The 24,581-nt window shown below is 39.8% G+C and overlaps 1 protein-coding gene across 8 annotated transcripts in view; it reads left to right on the plus strand.

The window, feature by feature from the left end:
* Nucleotides 1-24,581, plus strand: part of MYOCD (myocardin) — a 90,519-nt gene that overhangs the window by 31,688 nt on the left and 34,250 nt on the right. For 3 of the 8 annotated variants that reach the window (XM_014728809.3, XM_070226578.1, XM_070226574.1), the window contains exons 2-6: nt 4,853-4,918; nt 9,725-9,768; nt 14,439-14,494; nt 15,952-16,027; nt 18,701-18,862. In XM_014728809.3, the coding sequence (XP_014584295.3) occupies nt 16,012-16,027; nt 18,701-18,862 (178 nt within the window). In that variant the 5' untranslated portion in view covers nt 4,853-4,918; nt 9,725-9,768; nt 14,439-14,494; nt 15,952-16,011. Of the gene's footprint in view, nt 1-4,852; nt 4,919-9,593; nt 9,662-9,724; nt 9,769-14,438; nt 14,495-15,951; nt 16,028-18,700; nt 18,863-24,581 lie in introns of all 8 variants that reach the window. The other 5 variants (XM_005597794.4, XM_014728806.3, XM_070226576.1 and 2 more) reach the window with 2 other exon arrangements.

Genomic DNA, 24,581 nt, shown 5'->3' on the forward strand with positions numbered 1-24,581 from the left:
CTTTGCTGGATTGAGATCTAGGATATTGAAATACAAAATAATTGAGGATTCTTATCTACTACAGGTATAATATGTAGAATATGAAAGTTATCTGATGGGGAACTTGGAAAATAACTTATTCCAATCACAACATTTTGATAGAATTCACCAGTGAAACCATCTGGGTTTGGAGTTTTTTGTTTTTGTTTTTGTTTTTTGGCAAGGGGAGTGGGTTTCTGGTAATCAAAGCAATTATTTATTAAATATAGCACTATTCAGATTTATATTTCTTTTAATATAAATCTTGATAAGTTGTAGTTTTCAAGAAATTTGTCCATTTTATCTAAGTTGTCGAATTTATTGGCACAAATTTGTTAATGATATTCTCCTGTTATCGTTTTTAATATCTACGGTCTTCAGTAATAACCCGTTTTTTTATTCATGGTATTAGGTCATTGATTTCAAATTTCTCCTTCTCTATCATAAGCACTTAAAACTCTGTTTCCCTCTAAGCACTGCTTTAGCTGTTTTGCATAAATTGTAATATATTATATATTTATTATCATTCAGTTCAAAATATTTCTGATTCTACTTGTGACGTCTATGTTGACCCATGAATTATTTAGAAGTGTAGTGCCAAATATTTTCCTAAGTAGCATATTGCTTTCAATTTCTGATTAATTCCAATGTGATCAGAAAACATATTCTATTTGAGTTCCATTCTATTCAAAAATTTTATTGAAACTTGTTGTATGGCCTAGTACAGCTTGGTGAGTTTACCACGTGCACTTGAAAAGAATGTTTGTTCCACAGTTATTGGGTGAAATCTATCCACCATGGGTGAGCCTGCTGGTGTTAAGAAATTCCAGTGATACAGCTTTCAGCATCACAGCAACATGCAGCTGACACAGTATGACAACTGACAGATGGGTGGTGTGGTTCTTTAACTGGAAAATGAACGCATGCCGAGGCGGAGAGAGCACCAAATCTTAACCACTAGACCACCAGGTCTGGCTGTGGAGCCCTCTAAAAATCAATTAAATAATGATGATTGACATTGTTGTTCAAATCCCCTATGTCATTAGTGATTTTTTTATCTAGTTCTATCAAATTTTGGGAGAAGGATCTTAAAATCTCCTAGTATGATTTTGAGATTATTTATGCCTTTAATTCTGTCAATTTTTGTTTCCAGTATTTGGAGCCTCTTATTAGATGCCTATGCATTTATAATTCCTAGGTCTTCCTGATGAATTGTCCCTTTTAAAATTATGAAATATCCCTTCTTTATCTCTGGTAATACTCTAACTCAAAGTCAAGTTTATTTCATGTTGATATAGCCATTCCAGCTTTCTTATGCTTACCATTTGTATGGTATATCTTTATTCCATCTATTTGCTTTTAACCAGTCTGAGTCTTTATATATGTACTGTGTCTCTTGTAGACAGCATATAATTGAATATTGCTTTTTTTATCCCTTCCAATAATCTCTGCCTTTTAATTTGAGTGTTTAGACCATTTATACTTAAGGTAATTATTGATGTTTTCAGATTTAGATCTACCATTTTATTATTTGTTTACTGTTTGTCCCTCTACTTTTTGTTTCTATATTCTCCATTTCTTGCCCTTTTTGGGTATTATCTGTAAATTTTTTGACATTCCATTTTAATTTATTGGTGTTTTCAGCTATACCTCTTTGTATTTTTATTTATTAGTTGCTCTAGGGATTACAATATACATCAGTAATATTTCACAATCTACATCTAGTTAATATTATGCCACTGAATGTCAAGTGTAGAAACTTTGCAGTCATAAAGGGCCCCTTATGTTATAGTTGTTGTCTGTATTACATCCACATGCCAGTGTTATAATTTTTCTCTGAATAGCTATATGTATTTTTTAAAACTTAAGAAGAAAAAGAAAAATCTTTAATATTTACCCAGATATTTATCATTTCTGATCCTTTTTAGTCATTCCTAAATGTTCGGTGCCCTCTGATATCATATCCCTTCACCCTGAGGAATTTCCTTATGCATTTCTTGTAGTGAAGTCTGCTGCCAACAAATTATCTTATTCTTTCTTTACCTGAACATATCTTTATCTCACCTTTATTCTTAGAGGACGTATTTTATTCTGGATTGACAGGCTTTTTGTTTTGTGCTGTGATGTGTTTTTGTTTTTGTTTTACCTTCTGGCTTCCATGGTTTCCGATAAGAAGTCTGTGGTTATTTGAATCAATGTTTCCCTTTATATAATATGTTGTTTTTCCCTGGCTACTTCCAAGATTTTCTCTTTACCTTTTGTTTTCAGCTTTTGGATTATGATGTATCTAAATGTGGGTTTCTGTGAATATGTCCAGTTTGGAGTTTGCTGAACTTTTTGAATCTGTAAATTTTTGTCTTTCACCAAGTTTGGGAAGTTTTGGGCCATTATTTATTTCTCTCCTCTCTTTCTGGGACTCTAGTTGACTGATGTTAGACTTTTTGGTATTGTGGCACAGGGCCCTGAGACTCTTGTCAGGTTTTTTCATCATTTTTCTCTCTCTTCTTCAGTTTGATCTATCTTCAAGTTTATCAATCATTCCTCTGATATTCATTTTTCTATTAACTTCATTCTGTGAATTTTTATTTTCAGATGTTCTAGTTTAAGTTGTAACATTTGCATTTGGTTTCTTTCTATGTGTGCTATTTTGCTGCTGAGATTCCTATCTTTTCATTCATTTCAAGTCTGTTTTCTTTTACTTCATTGCACATAGTTGAAAGTAATGACTTTAAGGTTCTTTCTGATAATTCCAACATCTGTGTCACCTCAAGGATAGCATCAGTTAATTGTCTTTTCCATTTAGAATGAGTCACATTTTTCTAGTGCTTTGTGTGTAAAGCAATTTTGGAGTCTCTCCTGAACATTACAAGTCTTATGTTACATAGACTCTGAGTTCTTTTACAGTTCTCTGAAGAATGCTCATGTTTTTTGTTTTAGTACACAGTTAACCCAGGTAGATTCAAATTTGAAGCTCTCTCTTACCTATATGCACAGAGCTTCAAATTTCAGTTTTATTTTAAACCTTTGCTGTGCTGCTTTGAGTCTGTCCCATAGAAACATCATTAAGGGATCAACCTGAAACTTGTGGGGGTTCATACACAGCGTTAAGGGGTTGCTTTCTTTTCCAGCTCTCTCCCTTGTGTGATTCCCCCTCAGTCGCTGTTGGTCAGCCATGGTATCTGAGTACCTTTCCCTGAGTTCTCTGGCCAGAAAGATGACTACATTGTCTCTTGGAATTTTAGTTGCCCGTGACCCACCACTTCATGACTACAGGTCACCCTCAATTTCCCCCCAAGTGAGAAACTCACCCCCATGCAAGTCACTTCTCCAAGTTTCAACTCTCCTCTACAATCTGCCTGATCTTGTTTACTATTCAGATTCCTCAGGTAGTTATTTTTATATTTTGTTCAGAGTTTACAGTTTTTATTAGTGTGAGGGTTTGTCTGAAGGAGGGCTTAAATAAAAAACTCTCATATCGTTTTCATTTATTCACAAAGTAAAATAATTTAGTCCTCTTTGTTGTCCAGTCGGAACATGGAGTCATATGAGGTTATTCAATGAAGCACAGTCTAGCAACCAAAAGTAATTAAAAGCATTTCAACAACATTGGTCTCCCCCAAAGAAGGTTGGTGAGAATTCAATTCAGAACCCATGGCAACACTTTTTAAAATTATCTTTCTCCATTACTCTGTCAGTTTGTCTTATGACTGCATTTTCCCTGGAGCCTCACTCTGAGATACTAAATAAACTTGAAAATCAGCCCACATAGCCTTTTCATTTTTGTGCCTCTTCCCTCCGTTCTAATTTTCTTTTCATAAAAGCAGTTCTTGTTATCTCTTTTCATTTTAAGCTGATTAAACTAATCTCTCTCTTTGCAAACTTCTGCTCTTTTTATCCTTATTCTGAGCAACTTAAACTCAGGAACCGAGATGGCAAACTTAGAATCTCCCTGAGAAAGAGAAATGTCCATGAGGAAGAGACTAAATGTCCAAAGATAGAATTTTCTTAAGGGGAGAGGGTGAGGAGAAGGAGAAAATCACAAATACTACACTCATAATTTAATATATATATATATTTTTTCTTCTTATACATATGTAAATATATGTTATATATAATCTATTTGTGCTAAGGACAGTAACATATTTTTATAATATATGGTTTTGACAATTTACAATGTTTTAATTTTTCTAGCAAAAAATGACTCGAATAGTCCTTCTTTGAATTTCCAGATGGATTCCAGATTCTCATAATACTACCATTTATTGATGGCCAGGCACTCTGCTAAGCCACTTGCATACATTGTTTTATCAAACTTTATAGCAATCTTGCAAGGTAGACATAGTTCCAATTTACAAGTGAGGAAACTGTGGGTCAGAGAGGTTAAGCAACTTGCCCAGATTTACTCACCTCTGGAGGGGATAGAGATAGGACTTGAACCCAGGTGAGACTCCAAAGCCTATGCTTTCTTCACTCTCTCTCGCCTTTCGAAATCAGGGGCAAATTTCTAGCAGAGTTTGATGGTCTTCATCTCCCAAGTGTTATAGTAGGCAGAGAGAGAGAGCATGGTGGTGTAAAAATAACATTCACTTCAAAGAGGAGACAAGGGCTCGAATCCTAGGTTGTTACCTCCTTGCTGCAAAACCCTGCAACCGCCTCAGCTCCTCTCCACCTTCTTTCTCTCTGTCTACTATGGAAATAAAAATGTACTTCACACAAACTTTCCAGACTGTTCTAGAAATAAAATAAGAAGTGCTGTGTAAAAAAAGTATGATGCAAATGTAAGCAATTCTAACTATACTTAGCCCAACTCACAACTAACCCTTCCTTTTCTAAGTTTTGCAGTTACGACTTCAACAGAGAAGGACCCAGGAACAACTGGCTAACCAAGGCATAATACCACGTGAGTAGCTGCATCTCTTATTGGCTGATATTTACCCATGGGACCATGCGATTTGGGAGCTGGAAAGCACCTCAGAGGTCATTTAGTCTAAGCCCATGTATCAGTCTCCCGAGATCCTCATGGAATCTGTGTAAGCAGAAATCCCAGACTTTGAATGCTTTGCCCCAAATGCTACTCACCTGCAAGCACTTCCCTTTAATGATATAGGTTGTACTTAAACTTCCAAAGTGGTGGGTTTGTTTTTAGGGTAAACATAATTTGCTATGGGCATCCCTTACCCTCTCCTACTTTTGGAATTGGATATTATCTCTATTCATTCCAGAAACATCAATCACATCACCTTTTTCTCACCTCCTGAGTTTCAGTCCTGTTTGGGGTACTTGAGTCCACAATTAGTCGAATATTGTCAAGTGCTTCCTTTCTGGAATACCAAATAGCAATATCATTCCGACATAAATAGTATAGTGTTGAATTATTGGCCATATTTTGGATCAGAAAAGAATTACCATATCTTTCAGAAGATATGTTTGAAATTTCCAATCAATTTAGCATTTAAAGCTAACTCTTGATTATCTATAGAAGTAGGCAAAAGGGTGCCCTGGATGGATGAAGTCACACTTGGAGCTCCTTTAAGTTATACTTTCTAACTTCCTCCCCTGATGAAGTTTAGAAATGAAGATTCATAATGACTCTTGCAGAAATCCAGGTCCCTGTTGTGACTATTACCTGAGAGTTTAGTATCCAACAAGCAGAAGTTTGCCCTTGATAAATTGTCTGGCAGTTAGTATTATTGGAGCCCTATGAGCCAATTTCTAAAAATTTTGAGTATAGTCTGTGCTTCAGAGCCAGAACAAAACTAAGAATTTTTCAGGCCTTTTCTTTTGTAATTCAAAAATAGCTCTTGGTTAATGGCTAAGCACTACAAACAGTAAACAGCAGGTGACCTTAGAGTGGGATAATTTTTTAGAGATTTGCTAAGCACAAAAAAACACAGCTCACCCTGCAATTTAAAGGCTGCTTAAACAATAGGTACAACTATTATAAAAAACCAAAGGGGCAAGTTTGTGTGGCCTGTTTCATCTTAGTCAGCCCACTAGTGGAGGTGCTGAAAACACAGGAGAGACCAAAGGTCTGCAGATAAATGCATCTTCACTCAGAGCTGACCTGAATCCTTTTTCCTGAATCCTCTTGCAAATCTGTAGAATCTAATTTGGTTACCATTATCTAGAAGAATTATTCAGTAAGAGTGGACTGTAGCTAAGTGTAGATCCACCAGGATCCTCTCGGCAGACCATAGTCTACACCATGTGCCCTCAAGTATATAATGAGCACACTGATTTGAGTAGTAGGAAAATAATCCAGCCCCTCACTGGTGTTTCTTTCCCTCAATTCTGGAAAGGCAGACGGAACAGATAGACCCAGTGCCTTTCATCAGCTCAAGCTCTTCACAACTGATTCAAAGTTCTACTCATGAGCTTAAATACTCTGAACCTGGGTCTTGCAGCTGGTATTTGGATGATGGATGAGAATAAACTTTTTTTTTTGAGGTTCATGGGATTAAATCTCTGGGCATCAGTAAAAACACCCAATGAAGGTAGGAATGAACCCTACAATACATTTTTAAATAACATCTCTATGTAAGTTGCGTAAATTAAATGTCCATTTGTGGAGTAGGGCCCAATAGGAATATACTATTCTGTTCTCCAAGCTTTCCAGAATCCAGTAGAGTACACTGCTTGACAGAAATTTTGCATCCATAGTCCATTGTATCGTTAAGATAATTAATGGAAAAAAAGTCCTATGAGGAATGAAATGATTTTTCTTTCTAATTCAGCAAAATGATAAAGCTTAATTAAGCATCATCAGTTATCCCTAGTCTTCAGCCAGCGCCTCTCAACTAGGCTCTCCAAGAGTGTAGATTCTGCTGTGGAAAAATGTCAAAGCCACAGCAGGCCCACACTGCAGGCCCAGACAGACCTTGACTACTTAGCTCTTCTCAGAAAGCTCGACTCAGGATGAGTCTCTTAACTTGCTGAGAGATTAAGAGCAGAGATGGTTGGCATCTTCAACCCCATCAGAGACTAAACATGCAACTAAATGCAGCGCAGAGTGGCGTGTGCTTACTCAGGCAGCTAAGGAAACATGTATAACTGCAGCCAATTGAGAGAAGGAAAGAGGAACCGATAGTCTCGGGGTCCTTTCAGTTCAATCAAATTCAACAAATTTTATTATGAACCAGACTATATGCACAGTAGTGTGCCGGGTACTATAGGGACAACAATGAGCAAGACAGTCCTTTGGAGAGACTCAAGATTTTAGGGGAAAAGGTGAAAGAAATACACATAAGTATAATTCAAGGTGGAATTTGTTACATTCCACCAGAAGGCCTTTTATTTCTTCATTCTATTATTTGAATTTTTTGAAGCAGAAGGAAAGAAGAAAGGAGAAAGGAAGAGGGTAGAGTGGAGGGAAGAAAAGTCAATAGTCATTAGAGATCATCTCATTCCATGATTTTCAATTTTTTTAATTGTTAAAGATATCTTGTGTATATATGCACTGGCTGAAACAGGGTCAGGGGCCTCTGTCGCATTCACTCAGCCCCCTCATCCTTCGTAGATGCCCCTGATTATCCACCCAGAGAGCTGGCTCTCTTCAAAATAGTTTGAAAACCCCTGACCCCATTCAAGCTCCATTGTCTTTAATGGTCGTGAAACTCAGGTTGAAGAGTCCCAAGAGATTTTCTCAGTGTCCCCAAGCCAGGTCCCAATGTGGTCCTATTTTCTGCAAATTTGAACTGTGAGATTTTAAATGTATGCACAATAAAACTGTTAATACAATCTCACTGTATCCGTAAATTTGGAATAATTGCAATTCTCTCCCCAAATTTTAAAACTTGTCATAAATTTAGCTAAATTGAAAGCTCACGTCCAAATGAATTGTTAATTGTCCTCGTGTTATCATTGTAGCGCACGACTGCCTTTAGCTGCTCAACAGAAACGCCTGTTATCCTTTGGCAGAATCAGTCTTGAGTTTTACATTAGGTTAAATTTCAAGGACATTGTCTATTGCAAAAAAATGTCCTCTCCTCCTGTTGTGACAGAGCTGAGGCCGGACCCCGTGTGTCCTGATCCATGCATGGGGCTCTTTCCTCAAATATTCAAAAGGAATTACTTGAACTTTAAAAGCACTTACTTAAGTTTCTATCATCAAATATTTGTGGCCAAAAAATTCAGTTGGAATTTGGAAAATAAAAAATATATATGTGTGAAAATGCCCAGGGAAACCAATGGTTTTAATGAAATAACTTCAGGTTCTACATCATAATCTATGCGTCACCATGACCAAGAGTGACTGAAAAATTCCACTGAGTTGGCTGTATGGCAGATCTCACTTCAACTGCACACCAAACTGATGATTAAATTATAAGGTTTCTCCCTTCACTGACTCCAATGAACTGAACCATGTGTAATTTTCAGTCAACTAGTGAAACTAGTCCAGATGGATTGAATTTAATGCCTTCCTCCTTCTTGGCCATGCAGGTTTTGAAGTGCTGATGATTAACAAAGGGTCCACCGCAAACAGGGACAAATTCTCTTTTATAACCCCCTTAATCATTTCTCTTAAGCATTTACTTATTTCTTACTTGTATACATTATGGGTTTAGGATTGTCCCCTTCAGGTGCTTTGAATGAATTTAAAGGCAGTGTTGCTTGAATTTAGTCAAGAAAAGCAGGGTTGAGGCCAGCCCAGAACCCCTAGAACAACTTTAAACAGTGGAAAAAGGTTCTCAGGCCAGGAGCATGTGTCCAGGCCAGATTCTAACATTGCTTTCATATTTTTAATATCAATTGTGGAATTTACAATTTCAAAATAGTCATGAAATATCCTCTCGAAGTTAACTTAGAAACATTAAGAATTTATTGTTTGGACTTCTCTCCAAAATCCCAAGTCTGAATATCAAAGTGAAGATTTCAAATTGCCTACTTTGCTGCCATCAACTAGAATTCAAAAGGATGGCATCACTGCCCCTCCCTTTCAGGCTCAAGGCTGCAAGATGACATCAAGGTTCTCCGTTTTCTCATGACTTCAGGACAGAGCCCAACCTCCTCCCCTTGTAGACCGAAGGGGCTTGGATCTGTTCAGCGTATCTCATACAAGTTTTCTCCACTACAGTTCTTTTCCTTGGGCATCACTCTCCTGGGTAGAATCTTAAACACCACCGTTGTATTCCAACCACTCCAGAAGCCTTAGTGCAGAAGGATGGTCAGCTACATGAATTAGATGTAATCGAGGGTCGTAGGGCAATTCAGTAGATATTTTGACCATCTGCTGTGAGGAAGGCCATACGGAACAGAGGAGTCAGACATGAATTCTGCTTCAAAGCAGTCACAGTGTAGATGGGGCCCCAAGTTGCCCCTGCTTAATTGTCCCCTTTAAAAATATTGAACAGCGTCACACCACTACATGGGAGTGAGTTCTGGGAGGATTGAAGGAAAGAAGTTACTTTCTCTTTCCCTCTCCCTCTGCTGTTAAAGTGGGGCTAATATTTTATCGGAACCCAGGGGAAAGAGGAGGAACATTTAGCTTATTCTCCTGGAATATACAAAACAAGATTAGGGAACTGGAATGGACTGTGGAGGACCAGGGACCCAGAGAGGCTGTGACTTCTCCACAGAGACTCAGAGAAAGCCGCCGCTGGCCAGAGTGAAAGTCTGGGCAGCTTGGTTCCATGATCTGATCGATGTAAGTGAATTTAAAGATACGATGAGCTGTCTATGAATGGTGCTGCCTTTATTTGTTTTGCAGACTAATCCAAGCCACAGCAGCCACATACTTACTGCAAAGCCTTGGTAAATCCCTGAATTCTGTGATCCTTCTCCTGAATAGCAAGAAGAATGACTGGGGCAGCTCCTGTCCCCACACCACATGCAGCTTCTTGATAGTTTTGAGAAGTTGACTGGGCAAAGTCTTCTTCCTTTCCTCCGTGCATTCATCTGACTTGGCTTCTCCCTACAGCACCCTGCCACACACTCTTGGCTGTTTGAGCAGAACACGGCACAAGGGTTTTAATCTGTCTGCCTCTTCCCTTCTTTCTAACATCTCAAATTCAGAGATAGGAAAAGGCACCCTGGAATTTCAGGGCAAGCCCATTTGGGTCAACAATCATCAATTCCTCCTTCTTTCCACCCCTCCTCCTTCAATTTTCCAGTTCCTTGTTCCTTCGAAACTAGTAAACCAGTAAGTACAGGCACACTTTGCATTTGTCTTTCTTCTGAGAAATTCCAAAGTATTCACGTACGTTGCCTCAAATTCTCCAAGTGTGCAAGCCAGGTCTTAAATATTACAAAGCTACGTTGGGAAAGCGCGCTATTTGCAGACCGCCCCCGAGACTGTCATTTGGGTACTGAATAGGCAACGTATTGCCATCCTAGAGAGAGAATATAATTTCCAGAGTATTATCACTTACGCATAGCATGCACCCATTTGCTTGGAAGAAAAACATTCATGATCCAATTTGTCTTTAAGAGTGAGACCAAGAGAGGACAAGCATTACTAAGTCCATTTTATACATGGGAAACTGAGAGCCCAGGAAGACTATCTCACTTGGTTAAGGTTATACCAAAAATAGATGGCAAATCGAAGACAGAGTCCACGTGGCTGGTTTCCAAATTTTAGTCACCCAAGACTTCTCTAATTATACCCCTCACTGCCATAGAGCCTATGTTTAAAATAGTTTTGTCTTCCCTCCAAAGAACCCTACATTTAGGAATTATTAATCCATACATCTGTTTTTGATTAATTAATGGCATTTATGCTTACCAGCCAGTGCTGTTTGATCAGAATAACTATAACTATACCAAGTTGTTATCATCCTAGGCAGCAACAATGAAAAGTGACAGTTGCATTAGCCAAGCAGTGTTTCTCTGGGCAAACATAACCCTTTTTCTTCAGCTTTTTGAAATGCCAAATATCAGTCTTAGAAATCCGTTAGTCCCTTTTTGAATTCCTAGATTCCCAAGGACCCTAGATCAGGACCCACTGGCCTTCGACACTCCAGAGCAGTGATTCTCAAACTTGCACATCAAAATCACTGGGAGGGCTTGTTGAAGCACAAATCCCCAGGCCCCACCCCCAGCGTGTGGAATTCTGTGGGGTGGAGCCTGGGAATTGACGTTTCTGACAAGTTTCTAAGTGATGCTGCAGATGCTGGTCTGGGGGCCACACTTTGAGAACCACTGCTCCCGTTGCTACCCTAGGACACTGGCTCTTTGATTCTGCCTCTAGGACCTTATCCATAATACTCAAGGAGTTGGATTCTTCCCCTCCCAGCCTGGGAGTGAGCAGCCCCATGAGAGAAGTCAGGCACAGCCCTGTCTCTGTGGCCAGCTGCACCAACACCAGACCCGCTACCCTGTGTTAGAGAGTCGGGTCCCTCCCCTTAACTGAGTTCTCAGTGGCCCCACAGCCTATTTTCTCCTTTTTCTGGCCTCCTCTTGGAGGCATGAGGTTAAAGTTGAGAGCAGGGGACTGTAGGAGGCCTGTTCTTATCTTGGGATCTTTTTTTGAGCTCTAAGTAAGCAAATGTTTATACACACAGCTGACCCAAGTTAGCTGGAGCTGCACGGACAGAAATAGGAACAGCCCGTAACTGAATTCTGAGGCGAGAACATGAATTCCCTTGTGAGAAGAGATTAATCTTCCTCCAGGGGGAATAAGTTAGATGTGTGGCTGACTGAATTTACAACCATATTTTAATTTGAAATCACATGGACGTATTTTTTTTTAATTTAGAAATTCAAATTCCTTTTCAATCTTAAATGTCAATGTCCCTTAAATACAAAACTTTGCCATTTGATGCTGCCAGGGCTGGCAGCAAAGGAGGTCCTTTATGTATTTTCTAAAAAGCCAACCTTGGGGGTGAGGTGCATTATGGCTTTTGCTGGCCCTTAGGGAAAGTGGCTAAAACCCACATTCTCAGGAGTCAGAGAAAAGGCCAATGGCAATCACAGGACCACGGCAGGGTAGTTTTCCATTGTGACCTCAAGCCAATGCCCCATATAACATCTCTTAAGCCCTGAGGAGAATAGCATGTGGTAAAATGCAGTGTGTGGACCTCCTTGGCTTTCTTCCCAAGTTCTTGATAAATGAACAGGCCTTCTCCCACCCTGTGGTAGAAGTTTCCAGAAGACCTTTGTGCTTCTGGCATTGGAGAACTAGACTGTGAGAATCATTTCACAGAGGAGTTGTTAACACCAAGAAGTGATGAATTATAGCTCTACAGGTTAAGATACAGGAAACATGATGTTTCTTAGAATGATTAGTAATCAACACTAATAAGCATTGAAAAGCCTCAGATACAAGAGAACCGAATAAATTCCTCCTAAGTCCCAAGTCCAATTAAAACCAATTGAGACGGAATGTAAGTGATATCTCAATTCATACCATTCCCTTAGGGTTGCTTCTTCAGGAAAAGGATGTGTTATTCTTTTTAACCACTTAATAAGGCCACACTACAATGGATTCCTTTTCTGGATTATGTAAGTCATTAAGCCACACCAATACATCATACCTAATTAGATGCTCGCCAGACTGCAGGTCAGAGGTGAAGACCTACCAGTTCAGATCGTACAGATTCACCAGGGCCCGCTGGACTTCAAGCCGACTTGTAGTATCTAGTTGCCGGGGGAAATGGGAGTTGCTCTCAGAACACCATCAATATAAGTTGCAACTTTGATTAAATGTTGGAAAAGGCAAGCCTCCTTACTGAGGATGGCAACCAGACCCAAATCAGAGAAAATGCATGAGTGACACAGTAGAACTGCACATTCCTCCAGATGCCACTGGAGAAATTTCTCAGAGCCACCAAGTGAGGACAAATAGGGGAGCGGGAGAGGAAGGGCCATTTGAAATGGCAGGTTTTGCAGAAAAGCCCATTTTAAGAGTGAAAGCAGCAAAAAGAAACTGGCGTTAAATCAATCAGAAATGTCATATTCAAGCAACATAATTAATTTTTTTTTTCCTGTGAGAAAGGAAGCCTTTTGATCTCTGCTCAAAGTGAGGAGAAGTGTGCTTGTCCAGTGTACTTGGCACGGGGCAGCCAGCTGGGGCTATTCTGCACGTTCCTTTGGTCAACGTTGTTAATGGTGGGGTGAGGCAGGGAGATTTAGAGAGATCGAGCCTTAGTAGCTTCCCAAAGAGTGCCCTCAATAGAGGATGACATGGCCCACCAGCCGCCAGGACTGCAATGGAGTTTGCTTGATGCCCAGCAAGTCTTTCTAAAAACTATGCTCACGCTAACACGATCTTAAGGACGGAATGAGGCATACACAATGACACACACATGGGCCCCAGTGCTAATTTGGCCAGAAACCCAATTTTTTGTGCTGGCCAAAGTTTAGAAGAGTATTCCGTTGCCTGCAGCTTAAGAGTGGACATCTGTTGGAGTAATATTAGAATTCTGGATCATGTGATTCATGAACTTGTCCAGACTTACAATTCAGAAAAATATTCAGTGCGATTCTGTAACCTCTGATCAACCTCATTACTTAGAATGAAAAGCAACTCCTTGTGGCTCCTGATTGAGATCGTTCCAGGGGATCAGGAAAAGTAATAAAAAAACGTAGAATTTTGCTGAATGATGTCCTACGGCTTTGCTAAGTCAAAAGAGTTTGCTAAATCATCATGAAGAGCGCTGTGAAACAGTGAGGAGGAGCAACAGCGAACAGTGGAAAGAATGGAAGCGGGCATTCGGTCCAGGCTGTTTATGGCTGCTGTGTGCTATGATGGACCAGGGCCTGCCGCTTCTGATTGTTAATATTATGAACATCACACTTTGAAAGAAGTTAGGTTGTCAGGGGACCAAGGCTCCTAGTCCTAACTGTGTGACCCTGGGCAAGTCAACCAATTTCTGTGGACTTCAGTTTCCCCATTCTGTGCAGGGTTGGAGTTGTATTTCACTATCTCCAAGGTCCCTTCCAGCCCTCAAAGTCTCAAAATTTTGTGCTTCTCACTCCACACCCTTAGTTGCATGTCCTGGCCAGCCAGCCACATATCTTATCCGAAGTGCACGTCCCTTTCTACAGTGTGAGACTCCTCTCTCACGGACCACAGCCTCCACCCAGGCTTTTGCACTCAAGGGCAGAGCAAAGTCAAAGAGGGTGTTACTTACCCCAGTCTACCCGTCTCCCTCAAACTAGAATGTTACTTCCGTCCGCAGTTTTCCACAGGCCCCCGTATTTCCTCAGGAACTTGGAATGCCCTGTCTCCGCCACTGCTCTTCCTGTCGCGTATTCTGCCTCTGCTGTTCCTTCTCTTTGAGGCCTAAGTTCCACCTTCCTCTGTATCCTATGGCTTCAGGGAAGCTGGTGTCCTCCAGGCCTTTCCTCTTCAATTGCTTGTGGCCTAATAAAGGCGATCACGTTCATACTGTGCACAGCTCGGCAAGCGCACCAGCAAGTACTGTGATGCGGCTCCGTGCCCCTAAGCCCACCTCTGCTCACGTCTTGTCTTTCTGTTTCAGCACTGAAGAGTCCAACTGAGTCCCATGAGCAGAGGAAACGTTTGGACAGTGACAAGGTAATTTTTTGCAAACTGCCCTCTTCCTGAACTTGGATTCCAGGTTACGGATCTCTGAATGCCAAGCTTTGGCTGAAGTAGGTAGAATTTCCACAAGAAACTCAACCAATTTGCTGGTTCCCTGCCCCCATGCCATATGGAATCTTACTCCTATGAACTGGAAACTGTGGAAATGGGATCAACTACATTAGCTTTCAAACTGCTTTCAAAAAGGTATCCCCAGTCTTTCTAATGTCTGGGCAATCCCTGCAAGGACTTCGTAGAAATCTGAGAGACTTTAAAAAAGGAGGGAAAGTTGGTTTACAAGCTGCCTTACCTTTCATTATAGTCCTTTCTTAGCAACAGTCAGATTTTTTAAAATCCCATTCAGTGGTAAGGGAGGGCCTGAGGATACCAAGTTTATTCGCAGTTACTTAAAGGCAACAGGCCTTGAGTTTATTTCTCTTCCTGCTTCTAGAGGTTTTTGTTAGCATTTCACGGGGGAAATTGTCATATATCCTGCACCGTCTTAGCATAACTCTGCAACCTGAACTTATCAATCATATAAATACTATTTAGCAAGCATCAGCACTGTAAATGAGAAGGAAACGCAAAGGAGGTGTCTTCTGGGATTTCTTTGTCTAAGAGTTCTAGCCTCACAACTCATTTGTGGGTGGAGAAAGGGCAGAGCTCTCGAACTCTTCAAAGTTACCCATGAGAGGCTGTGGTGCCTACTACCTGGAGAATACCTTTTTTTATTGGAACTGGAGTGATCCAGGTCTGACCCTCAGAGGGACAATATAGGAGATCCCATAGAGTGGAATAAAAACTCCCGGACTAGAAATCAGGGACTTGAGGTGCCGACGTGGCTCTGCCCCAGCTCACATCATCCCTGCGGACAGCTCCATCCTCAGGGAGATGATGAGACTCGGCAGATAATCTCTCTCTAGGTGTCCTTCCAACTCACAGTGGGTCTGAATCCATCTGCAGGCTTGACATTTTCACCATTTTCACAGGTGCTAAGAGAGAAGTCGGGCAAATGATGGAGGAGCGCGTGTGTTGTCATGTTGTACTTAGAGGGACTCAGTTACATTTTGTCTCTGACCCTCATTAATTTTGTGCTGTTTTAAGAAGTAATGGAATAGAATTGATTCTAGTACAGCTTAGTATCGTCACAGTTTTATCAATATTTTATTGCTATGTACCTGCCTGGCCTTTAAATTTGTAGCCCTCATGCGGACCCAAGCTTTTTACCATTTATCTCATTTTTCCATCCTAAAATTACTGGGGAGTCTTGTTTAAGTGTTCCTGCATCAAAGATAGGAGACTAGAGATATTTTTCTCTATTTTATGTTCCATTTGTCATAAAAAGAATACTTTTCCCCTTTGAGAGAAATTGGGTTTCTTTTAAAGTTAAAACTGGGTGATTCACCTGTGTGAGGTTAATATCAGAATTTATTCTGTGATTGTGCTTCCAGACTGAAGACACCGTGAAGCGCAAGGTCAGAAACAGGTCCGACCGTGGTGACTTGGTTAATATGCACATACTCCAAGGTAAGGCTGCGCAAAATCATAAACCCGTCAAATGGTGGGCCTTTTTTCCAGAGTTCTTTGTCTCTGTACGGTTACTAAGTCCTCTTAAAAAGTGTCCCGTGCCATTACAAAGGGGCAATTTTGAGCAGTCATCTAGTCATTCTCGGCCCCAGTAGACAATCAAATTGGGAAGCCATGTAATGGCTAAGAAGGTATCAGACCTTGGTTCCAATCTTAGCTGTGCCACTTTCTGACTCTCTCTGAGCACAGAAGGATTGTCCAACATATATCAAATTCTTTTAAGATGTGTCCACCTTTTAGCACAGTAATAAATTTCTAGTAGTGTATCCAAAGAAAATAATCAGACATACAAAGATTTATGTACAGTCATGTTTACTGTGAAGTTAGTTTAGATGGTGAAACATTGGAAACAGTGAGATGTCCAACAATAGAGGCTTCGATGAATAAATCATGCATCACCCTTGCAGCCACTACAAATAAAGCTTTAAAAGAATAATGATTTAATAAAAGGAGGCTTACAAAATGACGTTCAGAGAAAAGACCAGAAAAAAACCCTGTATTTACAGTCGAATTCTGGGATGAAAAAACATAACATCAACTGGCTTCACAGTCAGATTCTGTGATTTAAAAAAATAGCCCTAATGATAAATGGAAATAATTAAGCAAGACACCTACCTATTAAAAACATTTGACTCTAAGTGGGGAATTTTCTAATGCCTTGCTTCCTTTGTATACTTTTTTAGCATTTTCCACACTTATGACAATGAGTCTGTAGTAATACTATAATCAAAAAAGCATAAGAGGGGCCAGCTCTATGGTCTAGAGGTAGGATTTGGTGCACTCCATTTCAGCAACCTAGGTTTGTGGGTTCGGATCCTGGGCACAGACCTACACCACTTGTCAACCATGCTGTGGTGGCGACTCATATAGAAAATAGAGGAAGATTGGCATAGATGTTCGCTCAGGGTTAATCTTCCTTGGCAAATAAAAAAGCATAAGAAATGTTATTTATTACAGTCTTGAATTAAAATATCAGGCTGTGAATCACAGAGGTCTCAGTCCAGTTGTGTGTCTCTGGTGATTCCCATGGAATCTTCTCTTCTCCCCAACAGAAATTGGGAAATAGTCCCCTGGAGCACCAAGAATCCCCTAGATACAAAATGACGCCTGCCATCCAAGAGTTCACTATCTAATTTCAGAATCAGTAATATAAGAGTAATGGCCAATGCTTATAACTGCTACAGGCAGTCACAGCCAAAGGGATCCAGTAACAGCAGGAGGAGTTAAGAGGCTCTTTGCTGAGATCTGAAAGAAGTGTCAGACGGTGGTGGTTGGGAGAAGGTGGGAAGCACTCCAGGGTGGGGAAGCTAAGTGAACAAAGGTGCGAAAGTGAACTCAGTAAGACATGAGGGAGAGAAGGAAGAAGACGAGGCTTGCTGGGGTGGTGGGCTGGTGAGGGAGAACCTCAGGTGGTGAGGGGAGTGGATTGAGTTTGTGGCGAGCTTGCAAAACCCGACCGAGACATTTGGATGAAGACGACCATCTTTCAGGGAGATGCAAGAAAGGAGTGTTTTCTGATTAATCCTGTGTTCCATCACAGGATGGCTCAGAAAGATCCCTGAGGCAGAGGGGTTAGCAAAAAGCCCTTGCAATGACCTGCAGGGTGACTTGGAGAGGGTTTAGGCTTAGGCACGCCCATTCTTTGGTTTGGAGCATTGATGTTTTCTCCATCTCACGTCAAGTGCTTTGCAGATGCAGTTTCTAGATAAGTCTGACCTGTTGCAGCAATTAAACATCACTAGACTTCTCCTGTTCGGAGATTTCTAGATCAGCTGCCAGATACTAGGCCTGGGTTAGTAGGTTGATAATAATAGAACAATGGGGCTGGGAGACTTGTGTTGTCAATATCTCACCTTCTAAATTTGCAAAGTTGACAGTAAAGCTACAAACTCTTATGGAATCTTAACTTACAGCTCTGCATTAGAGCCCCAACCAGGTGACTAGATTCTGCTCCAAGTTCTTCCACAGAAATTGGTGAGGGCCTCACGGCAAGGGGCACAGAGCGGTGATTTAGGGCTCTGCTAGTGGCCTTGCTCACCTTCTGAATGAGGGGAAACTGCCTGCTGGATAAATTCACTGTTAAAAATCCCTCTGTTTCATTAAATAACTGTTTGAAAGGAATTTGTTTTCTTTTACATCTGACCTGGACATTTGAATCAGTCAGTATCACAACATCGACAAGTACAAGACCCTGAAGAGGTCATTCTACTACAACTAATTATAATAATAGATAATATTCACTGCAGGCTCGGCCTGTGCCGGGAAACATACAGACAGGATGTGCATCCAAGTGCTGGAGCTTAGGGTCAGCAGGCAACGTGGGCTCTGTGGACTGCTTGCTTATAGAATAGCCAAATTTCACATTTTTTCAAAAATCCTCACAAAGCAAGTTTCTCTAACTTTTCCAGGCATCTGACTCTCTATTTGCCTTTATTTGGAAGTGTCTAGTGTTGCTGCTAATCCATGGGAGATGATGATGATTGCATTGAAAAATTATTAGGATGATAGAGCACAATGTGATGCAATGCTTTGGTTACAAAAGCAAAAAAAAAAAAAAACACCCAAAAATAACATTGAATTCTAGAACTGATGCTCTTCATTTCAACCCCTCAGCCTCCACTGCAGAGAGGTCTATTCCAACTGCTCAGATGAAGCTGAAAAGAGCCCGACTCGCCGATGATCTCAATGAAAAGATTGCTCTCCGGCCAGGGCCCCTGGAGCTGGTGGAGAAGAACATACTCCCTGTTGATTCTGCTGTGAAAGAGGCCATAAAAGGTAGTTACAACAAATGGCACGCTTCTCTCCGTGTTCCAAGGTCTGAGGGCAGCCATGGCGCTGACAGGCTGGCGCACTGGGGGTGAGGGTCTCTCGCTAGACAAGAGTCATGCTGTGGGTTGCTGTCCCAGAACATTCCCCATAGCCAGAGGTCCTGAGAGTGAGGAAGAAACTCTCATCTACTCACCCTCCAAGGTCAGGTTAACATAGACCACTTGTGTTTTAGTCAAACGGGTTGAGAACCCGACTTGAGGTGGTCCTCAAAATACCTCCTCTACAGGGATCCATCACTTAGGAGTCACGGCCCTCATTAGCCTTCCTCTTTTAGAGGGAAGTGGATTCCTAGAGTGGAAAGAGCACTGGACCTGAGTGAGAAGACCTGAACTCTAAGCCCAGTTTGGCTGCTGTTGTCGAGGCTTTCCCAAGACCCTTTACCTCTCTGAGTTGGAGATAGCAATATCCACTAGGCCCAACTCATAGGATCTTGGGAGTGAGGTTCAGGTTATATAAGCACGGGAAAACTCTTTGACAACCCTCATGTGTTCTAAAAGGGTGAGGTACAAATACTCAAGGAGGAGACATAAACATTAATTCTATCATAAACTGTGTAAAATCATTTTGTAGACTTTTTGAACGATTGAGACCAAATAAACTCAAACAGCCTGAGTGCACTGAATTCATTCACAGAGGTTTTGGGGTGGACCTGGGAAAACTACGATAGAAGGAAGAAAGGGGAGTTAACATCCCCATAGGCAAACTGATTTCCTTCCAATGATGCCCACAGAGAGCTCTGAGATTATTGATATTTAGTAAGCAATACACATTTAAATGTTTCGACACATTGTCAGAAAGTATGTATAAAGACGTTTTATTGAACACAAGTTCATTTTTAAACTTATCATCAAGTGTATTATCCACATTCTAAAATCTTGCTCTCACCCACCCATTCAAAGGCCACATGAATTTTGTATTTGGAAGATGTAAATATGAAAATATCAACTCTAGAAGGGACAGTACGCTCACCCATCAGTGCCCATTAAATATCCCATTGTGATTTGGCCTCTCCTCTACTCTCTCCGTCCACGCTAATTATCCTGTGCCTTTAACTTTGACTAGCCTACTCAACTGTGCACTGTGTCCATCTTTGCTCTGATAAGATCTACGACAGGAAAAGATCTCCATTGGGCATCTCTTCTAATTTCTTAAAACATTCTATTCCATGCGTGTAAATTTATGATTGCTTTTTATATGATAGGCAAAAGATCTCATTTTAATTTGCATTCTTTGGTTTATGGTGAGATTATATTTTTCCATGTGGTTTTCTGTCATTGGAAATTCGTGGCTATTCCTCTTTCTTCTACTGGCATTTTCTCACCCTACTGCTTCGAAAAGCTATTTATATATAAGGAGGAAAAAATGCTAATCCTCCATCTGTCACAGGTGTTGCATCCTTTGACCAGCTCATCCTTTGCATTATTGTGTGTACAGTGTATTTTACCTATAGCAGCTTTTAATTTCCATATAGTTAAACCCATTCATCTTCTTCTTAGTGGTTTCTGAATTTATCATTTAATTAAAAACATTTTTTAGCTCAAGAATATAGAATTATTCGCCTATACTGTCTTCTAACGTTTAGATACTTCATGTTTATATTTCAATCTTTAGTGTGTATGAAATTATTTAAGTACATGGTTTAAGAGACACGTCTAATTTTATTTTTCCACAATTTTGTCGATATGTTTTACGATTTGTTTTAGTGTCTGTCTCCACAAGTTTCTTTATGTTGGTTTCATCTTTCTGTTTCTTGGCTACTCTCGTATGTATCTGCTAGGTGAAATTTAAAATCAGAAAATTTAAAATATTCCAATTTTAGTTTTGTTAGAATTTTGTTTGGGATTTCAGTGAATTTATAGATTAATTTATGGAGAATTCATATGTTTGAAATATATTAATTGTTCTGAGGCACAACTACAGTATCTCTCTCCACCAATTCGTCTTCTTTTATTTCCCTTAGTAAGGCTTTTTACTCAAGTCACATCAATTATTGCTGACATATGGGAAACCTATTAATTTTGCACCTTTGAAGATTTTCTTAATAGTTCCAATAGTTTCTCCATTTATCTTAGATTGTCTAGATGTACAATCATATTGTCTACAAATAGTGAAAATTTGCCTCCTGTTTCATTTTATTTCTACCTTGGTGGACTGGCCTATAGCTTAAAAAGCAACATCATGGTTTTATTAATATATTACATAATTAATATCATTTTTAAAACTATGTACAGTATATTCATACATAAGTTATATATAATTTTCATGTTTTATTTATACATTATATATTACATATTTTTATTTGTAAATTATGTTTTACATAAATTATAGAATACAATATACTATATTATACAAATCTTATATTTCATTATATATAAAATATTTATATCATATGTAGATTTATATCATATAGAAAATTCTATGTATGAATTACATAAAGCACATATAATTTATATTATTTTATATTATGCAATAAATAATGTTATATAATTTAATCATTATTAATATATTACATAGCAGAAAATTATTATTATTGGTACATTGCCAGTGCTTCAAAAGCAGTATTATATTGTTATATATATATGTTATGTTTTTTGTTATATTATGTTAATGTAACATTTTGTTTTGTTTCTATCACAAATGGGAATTTCTCTAATCATTACTTTCTATATATCATATTAGTTTTTGCCATAGATAGATTTTCTAAGGAAATATTTCTCTATCCTATTCTACTAAGAGTAGTTTATAAGATAGATGTTGAGTTTTTTAAACGCTTTCAACAAGCATGAAAAGATGATCACATGGATTTTCTTCTTTGATCTAGTACTGTGGTATTGCTATCTTTCCTAATCACCTTGCGTTTCTGGGAAAAAAAATTTTTCTAGAAATTGCTGGTATTTTGTCTGAGATTTTGCATCTATTTTATTATTGGTTGGGTTAAGGGTAGCGGCTAAACAAATCACAAAACTTCAGCGGCTTAATGATAGAAGTTTATGTCTTATTCGTAAACAGTCCAGGGAAGGTTTCCCTTAATGGCAAATCTTTCAGGCACACAGGCTTCTTCAGTCTTGCTGCTGCACCATCCCCAAGAGCAGGGGTAGCAGACTTTCCCTCAGAGGGCCAGAGAGTAAATAAGCTAAGCTCTCTAAGCTGCTTGTCACAACTACTCACCCCTTGTAAAGCAAAAGGAGCCATAGGCAATCAGTAAACAAAGGGCATGGCTGTGTTTCAATAAAACTTTGTTTACAAAAACAGACAATAGGCTCACAGGCCATCATTTGCCAACCTGGGCCTTAGAGTCTCATCATCCTCTGAATCCAGCCAGTGAAGGGGAAAGGAAGAGTGAAAAGGCCCACCCACATATTTAAAACCCTCTACCGGAAATGAACACATCCTACCACTCCCATTCCATTGTGAAAATAGTACATGTGGCTGGGAAAGGTATTTCTTGGTTGAACAGCGATTTCCCAGCAATATCTCTACACTATGGAAGGGGAGCATAAATTTTGATGGATAGCTAGTCCTCTCTGCTACCATGTTCATAAATAATATTGGTGTATGTTGTTGTTTTATTCTTCTCAGATTTAAATATCAAGGCTTCACAAAATAAGTTCTTAATACCTTTCCATATTTTTCCATGTTCTGGAAGTGTTTAAGTACAATCACAGTGATCAGTTGCTTGAAACCACTACCTGTGGAAATGAGAGAGGTTCAGTTGTTTTCCTGGGAATAGCTCTTTGATAACTTTTCTTCAGTTGTGTTCATAGTTGTGTATTCAAATTTTCTCCTTAAAGTAAACTGTACAATTTACATTTTTCTAAAAATTCTCGTTATCCTCCTGAATGTCAAAGTTAGTAGCCTAAAGTTCTATAAGGCATTGTCTTACAGGTGTTCTCAGCTTCTCTGAACCAAGGGTTACACTCCATTTTCATTACAAATTTTGTCATTGGTGTATTCACTCCCTTCCTCCCTCTCTTTTTCATTACCCTTGCTAGAAGTCTTTCTTTTTAATTGGTTATTATTGCAAAGAAGCAGTTCATGAATTTGTTCATAAATTTTGTTAGTTTCCTGTCTTTTCCTGAATTCATTTAATTTTGCTTTCAGTCAGGGTTGTCGAGCAGGAGAATCTCCACGAGGAGAGCTGAGGCTTAGGAATATTCATCCGCTTCAGGCACGGGGGGGGGGGGGGGGGGGGGGGGGGGAGGGGAGAAAAGGAGGCAGCAGGATGGCTTAAAAATATGCACCCGTTCGGGTGAAGAGTCAGACCGTGTGAGCAGGAGCACAGTCAGTGGAAATGGATAGAAAGCAATAAACATGAGGGCTGTTAAAAAAAGTAACGGACAGGATGTGAAGCTTCCTGAAGGAGCAGGAGCTTTGGGACCCATGGCCCTGGTTTTCAAAGCTGGACTCTGACTTTGGAGTGATTTAATCTCCCTGTGCCTCAATCGCTCTTCTCTGAAATCCCCACAATAATAATGCCTATCTGAGGGGCCTCTTTTTCAAGGTGAATTCAATTCAAGAATTTATGTAAAGAATTAACTAGGCTCTGGTGACATGTTAGTGAGTTTGTCTCATTTCTGACCTCAAGGGCTTCCTACTTCAGCAAGAAAAGAGGCATGGAAGAAGAAAACTATCATTCCTTGTGGTAATTCCTATGAAGAGAATGGATAAAACTCACAATGGGAACGTATATGCCTGTACCTAACCAGGGCATCCTCGGAGATGTGATTTCTTAGCTGAGCCCTGAAAGGAGAAGGGTAGAGATGAGTAATAAGGGTGGAGAGGTGGCACTGGTCAGTTATAAAGGCGTTTTAAACTGTGTCTTCAAAGCAGTAGAGAGTTTCAAACTTCTCTCATCACTTAAGGGAACAAATATAAGCACTTACTTAGTTCCCCAACAAGGGAGAACATAATTTAAAATAATAATAATAATAAAGCAGGGGAGAGCCATTAGAAGGGTTTCTAGTGGGAGCCAGAACTGTGTTTGTGTGTGAAAGAGATGGGGATTTTGCGTACGAAAGGATTCCTCTGAGCGCAGTGTGAAGTGGACTCTGGAGAAGTGGAACAGAGTCAGAGAGCACTGTTAGGAAGCTGTTAGACTTTGATGAGAATCAACGAAAGTCTGAACAAGAGTTATGGCAGTGGGTGTGGAAAAAACAGGAGCTGAGAGATCATTCATTTGGCATGATTACATCAGCAGTAGACTTTATTACTTTAAACAAAGGGAAAAGTCAAGGATGACACCTAGGTTTCTCTCTTGGGCAACTGGGTAACTGGCAGCCATTTATCAAGATCAGAATCATGAGTAGAAGAAAAGATTTGGGGAGAAGTGATGAATTCTTGTTTCAATTGTTGGATTTGAGAGGCCCACAGGAAATCTAAGGACAGGGATTAAGTAAGCAGTGGGTTCTATGGAACTAGAATTTAGAAGAGAGTATTGGTCTAGAGCTGTGGACTTGAGAAACTTTAGGATAGAGGTAACTTAAGCTGATGGACTAGATAAGATGGCCCTTTCATTCATTTATCTCTTCTTTAATATTCATGCAATATCTTCTATGTCAGACACTATTCTAAATGCTGGGGCTCTATCAGTGAGCAAAAGATACAGAGATTTCTGCTTCCATGGAGCTTATATTCTAGTTGGGAGACGTAGACAACAAACATAATA

The sequence above is a fragment of the Equus caballus genome, chromosome 11 (assembly GCF_041296265.1).
Source record: "Equus caballus isolate H_3958 breed thoroughbred chromosome 11, TB-T2T, whole genome shotgun sequence".
NCBI classification, from domain to species: Eukaryota; Metazoa; Chordata; class Mammalia; order Perissodactyla; family Equidae; genus Equus; species Equus caballus.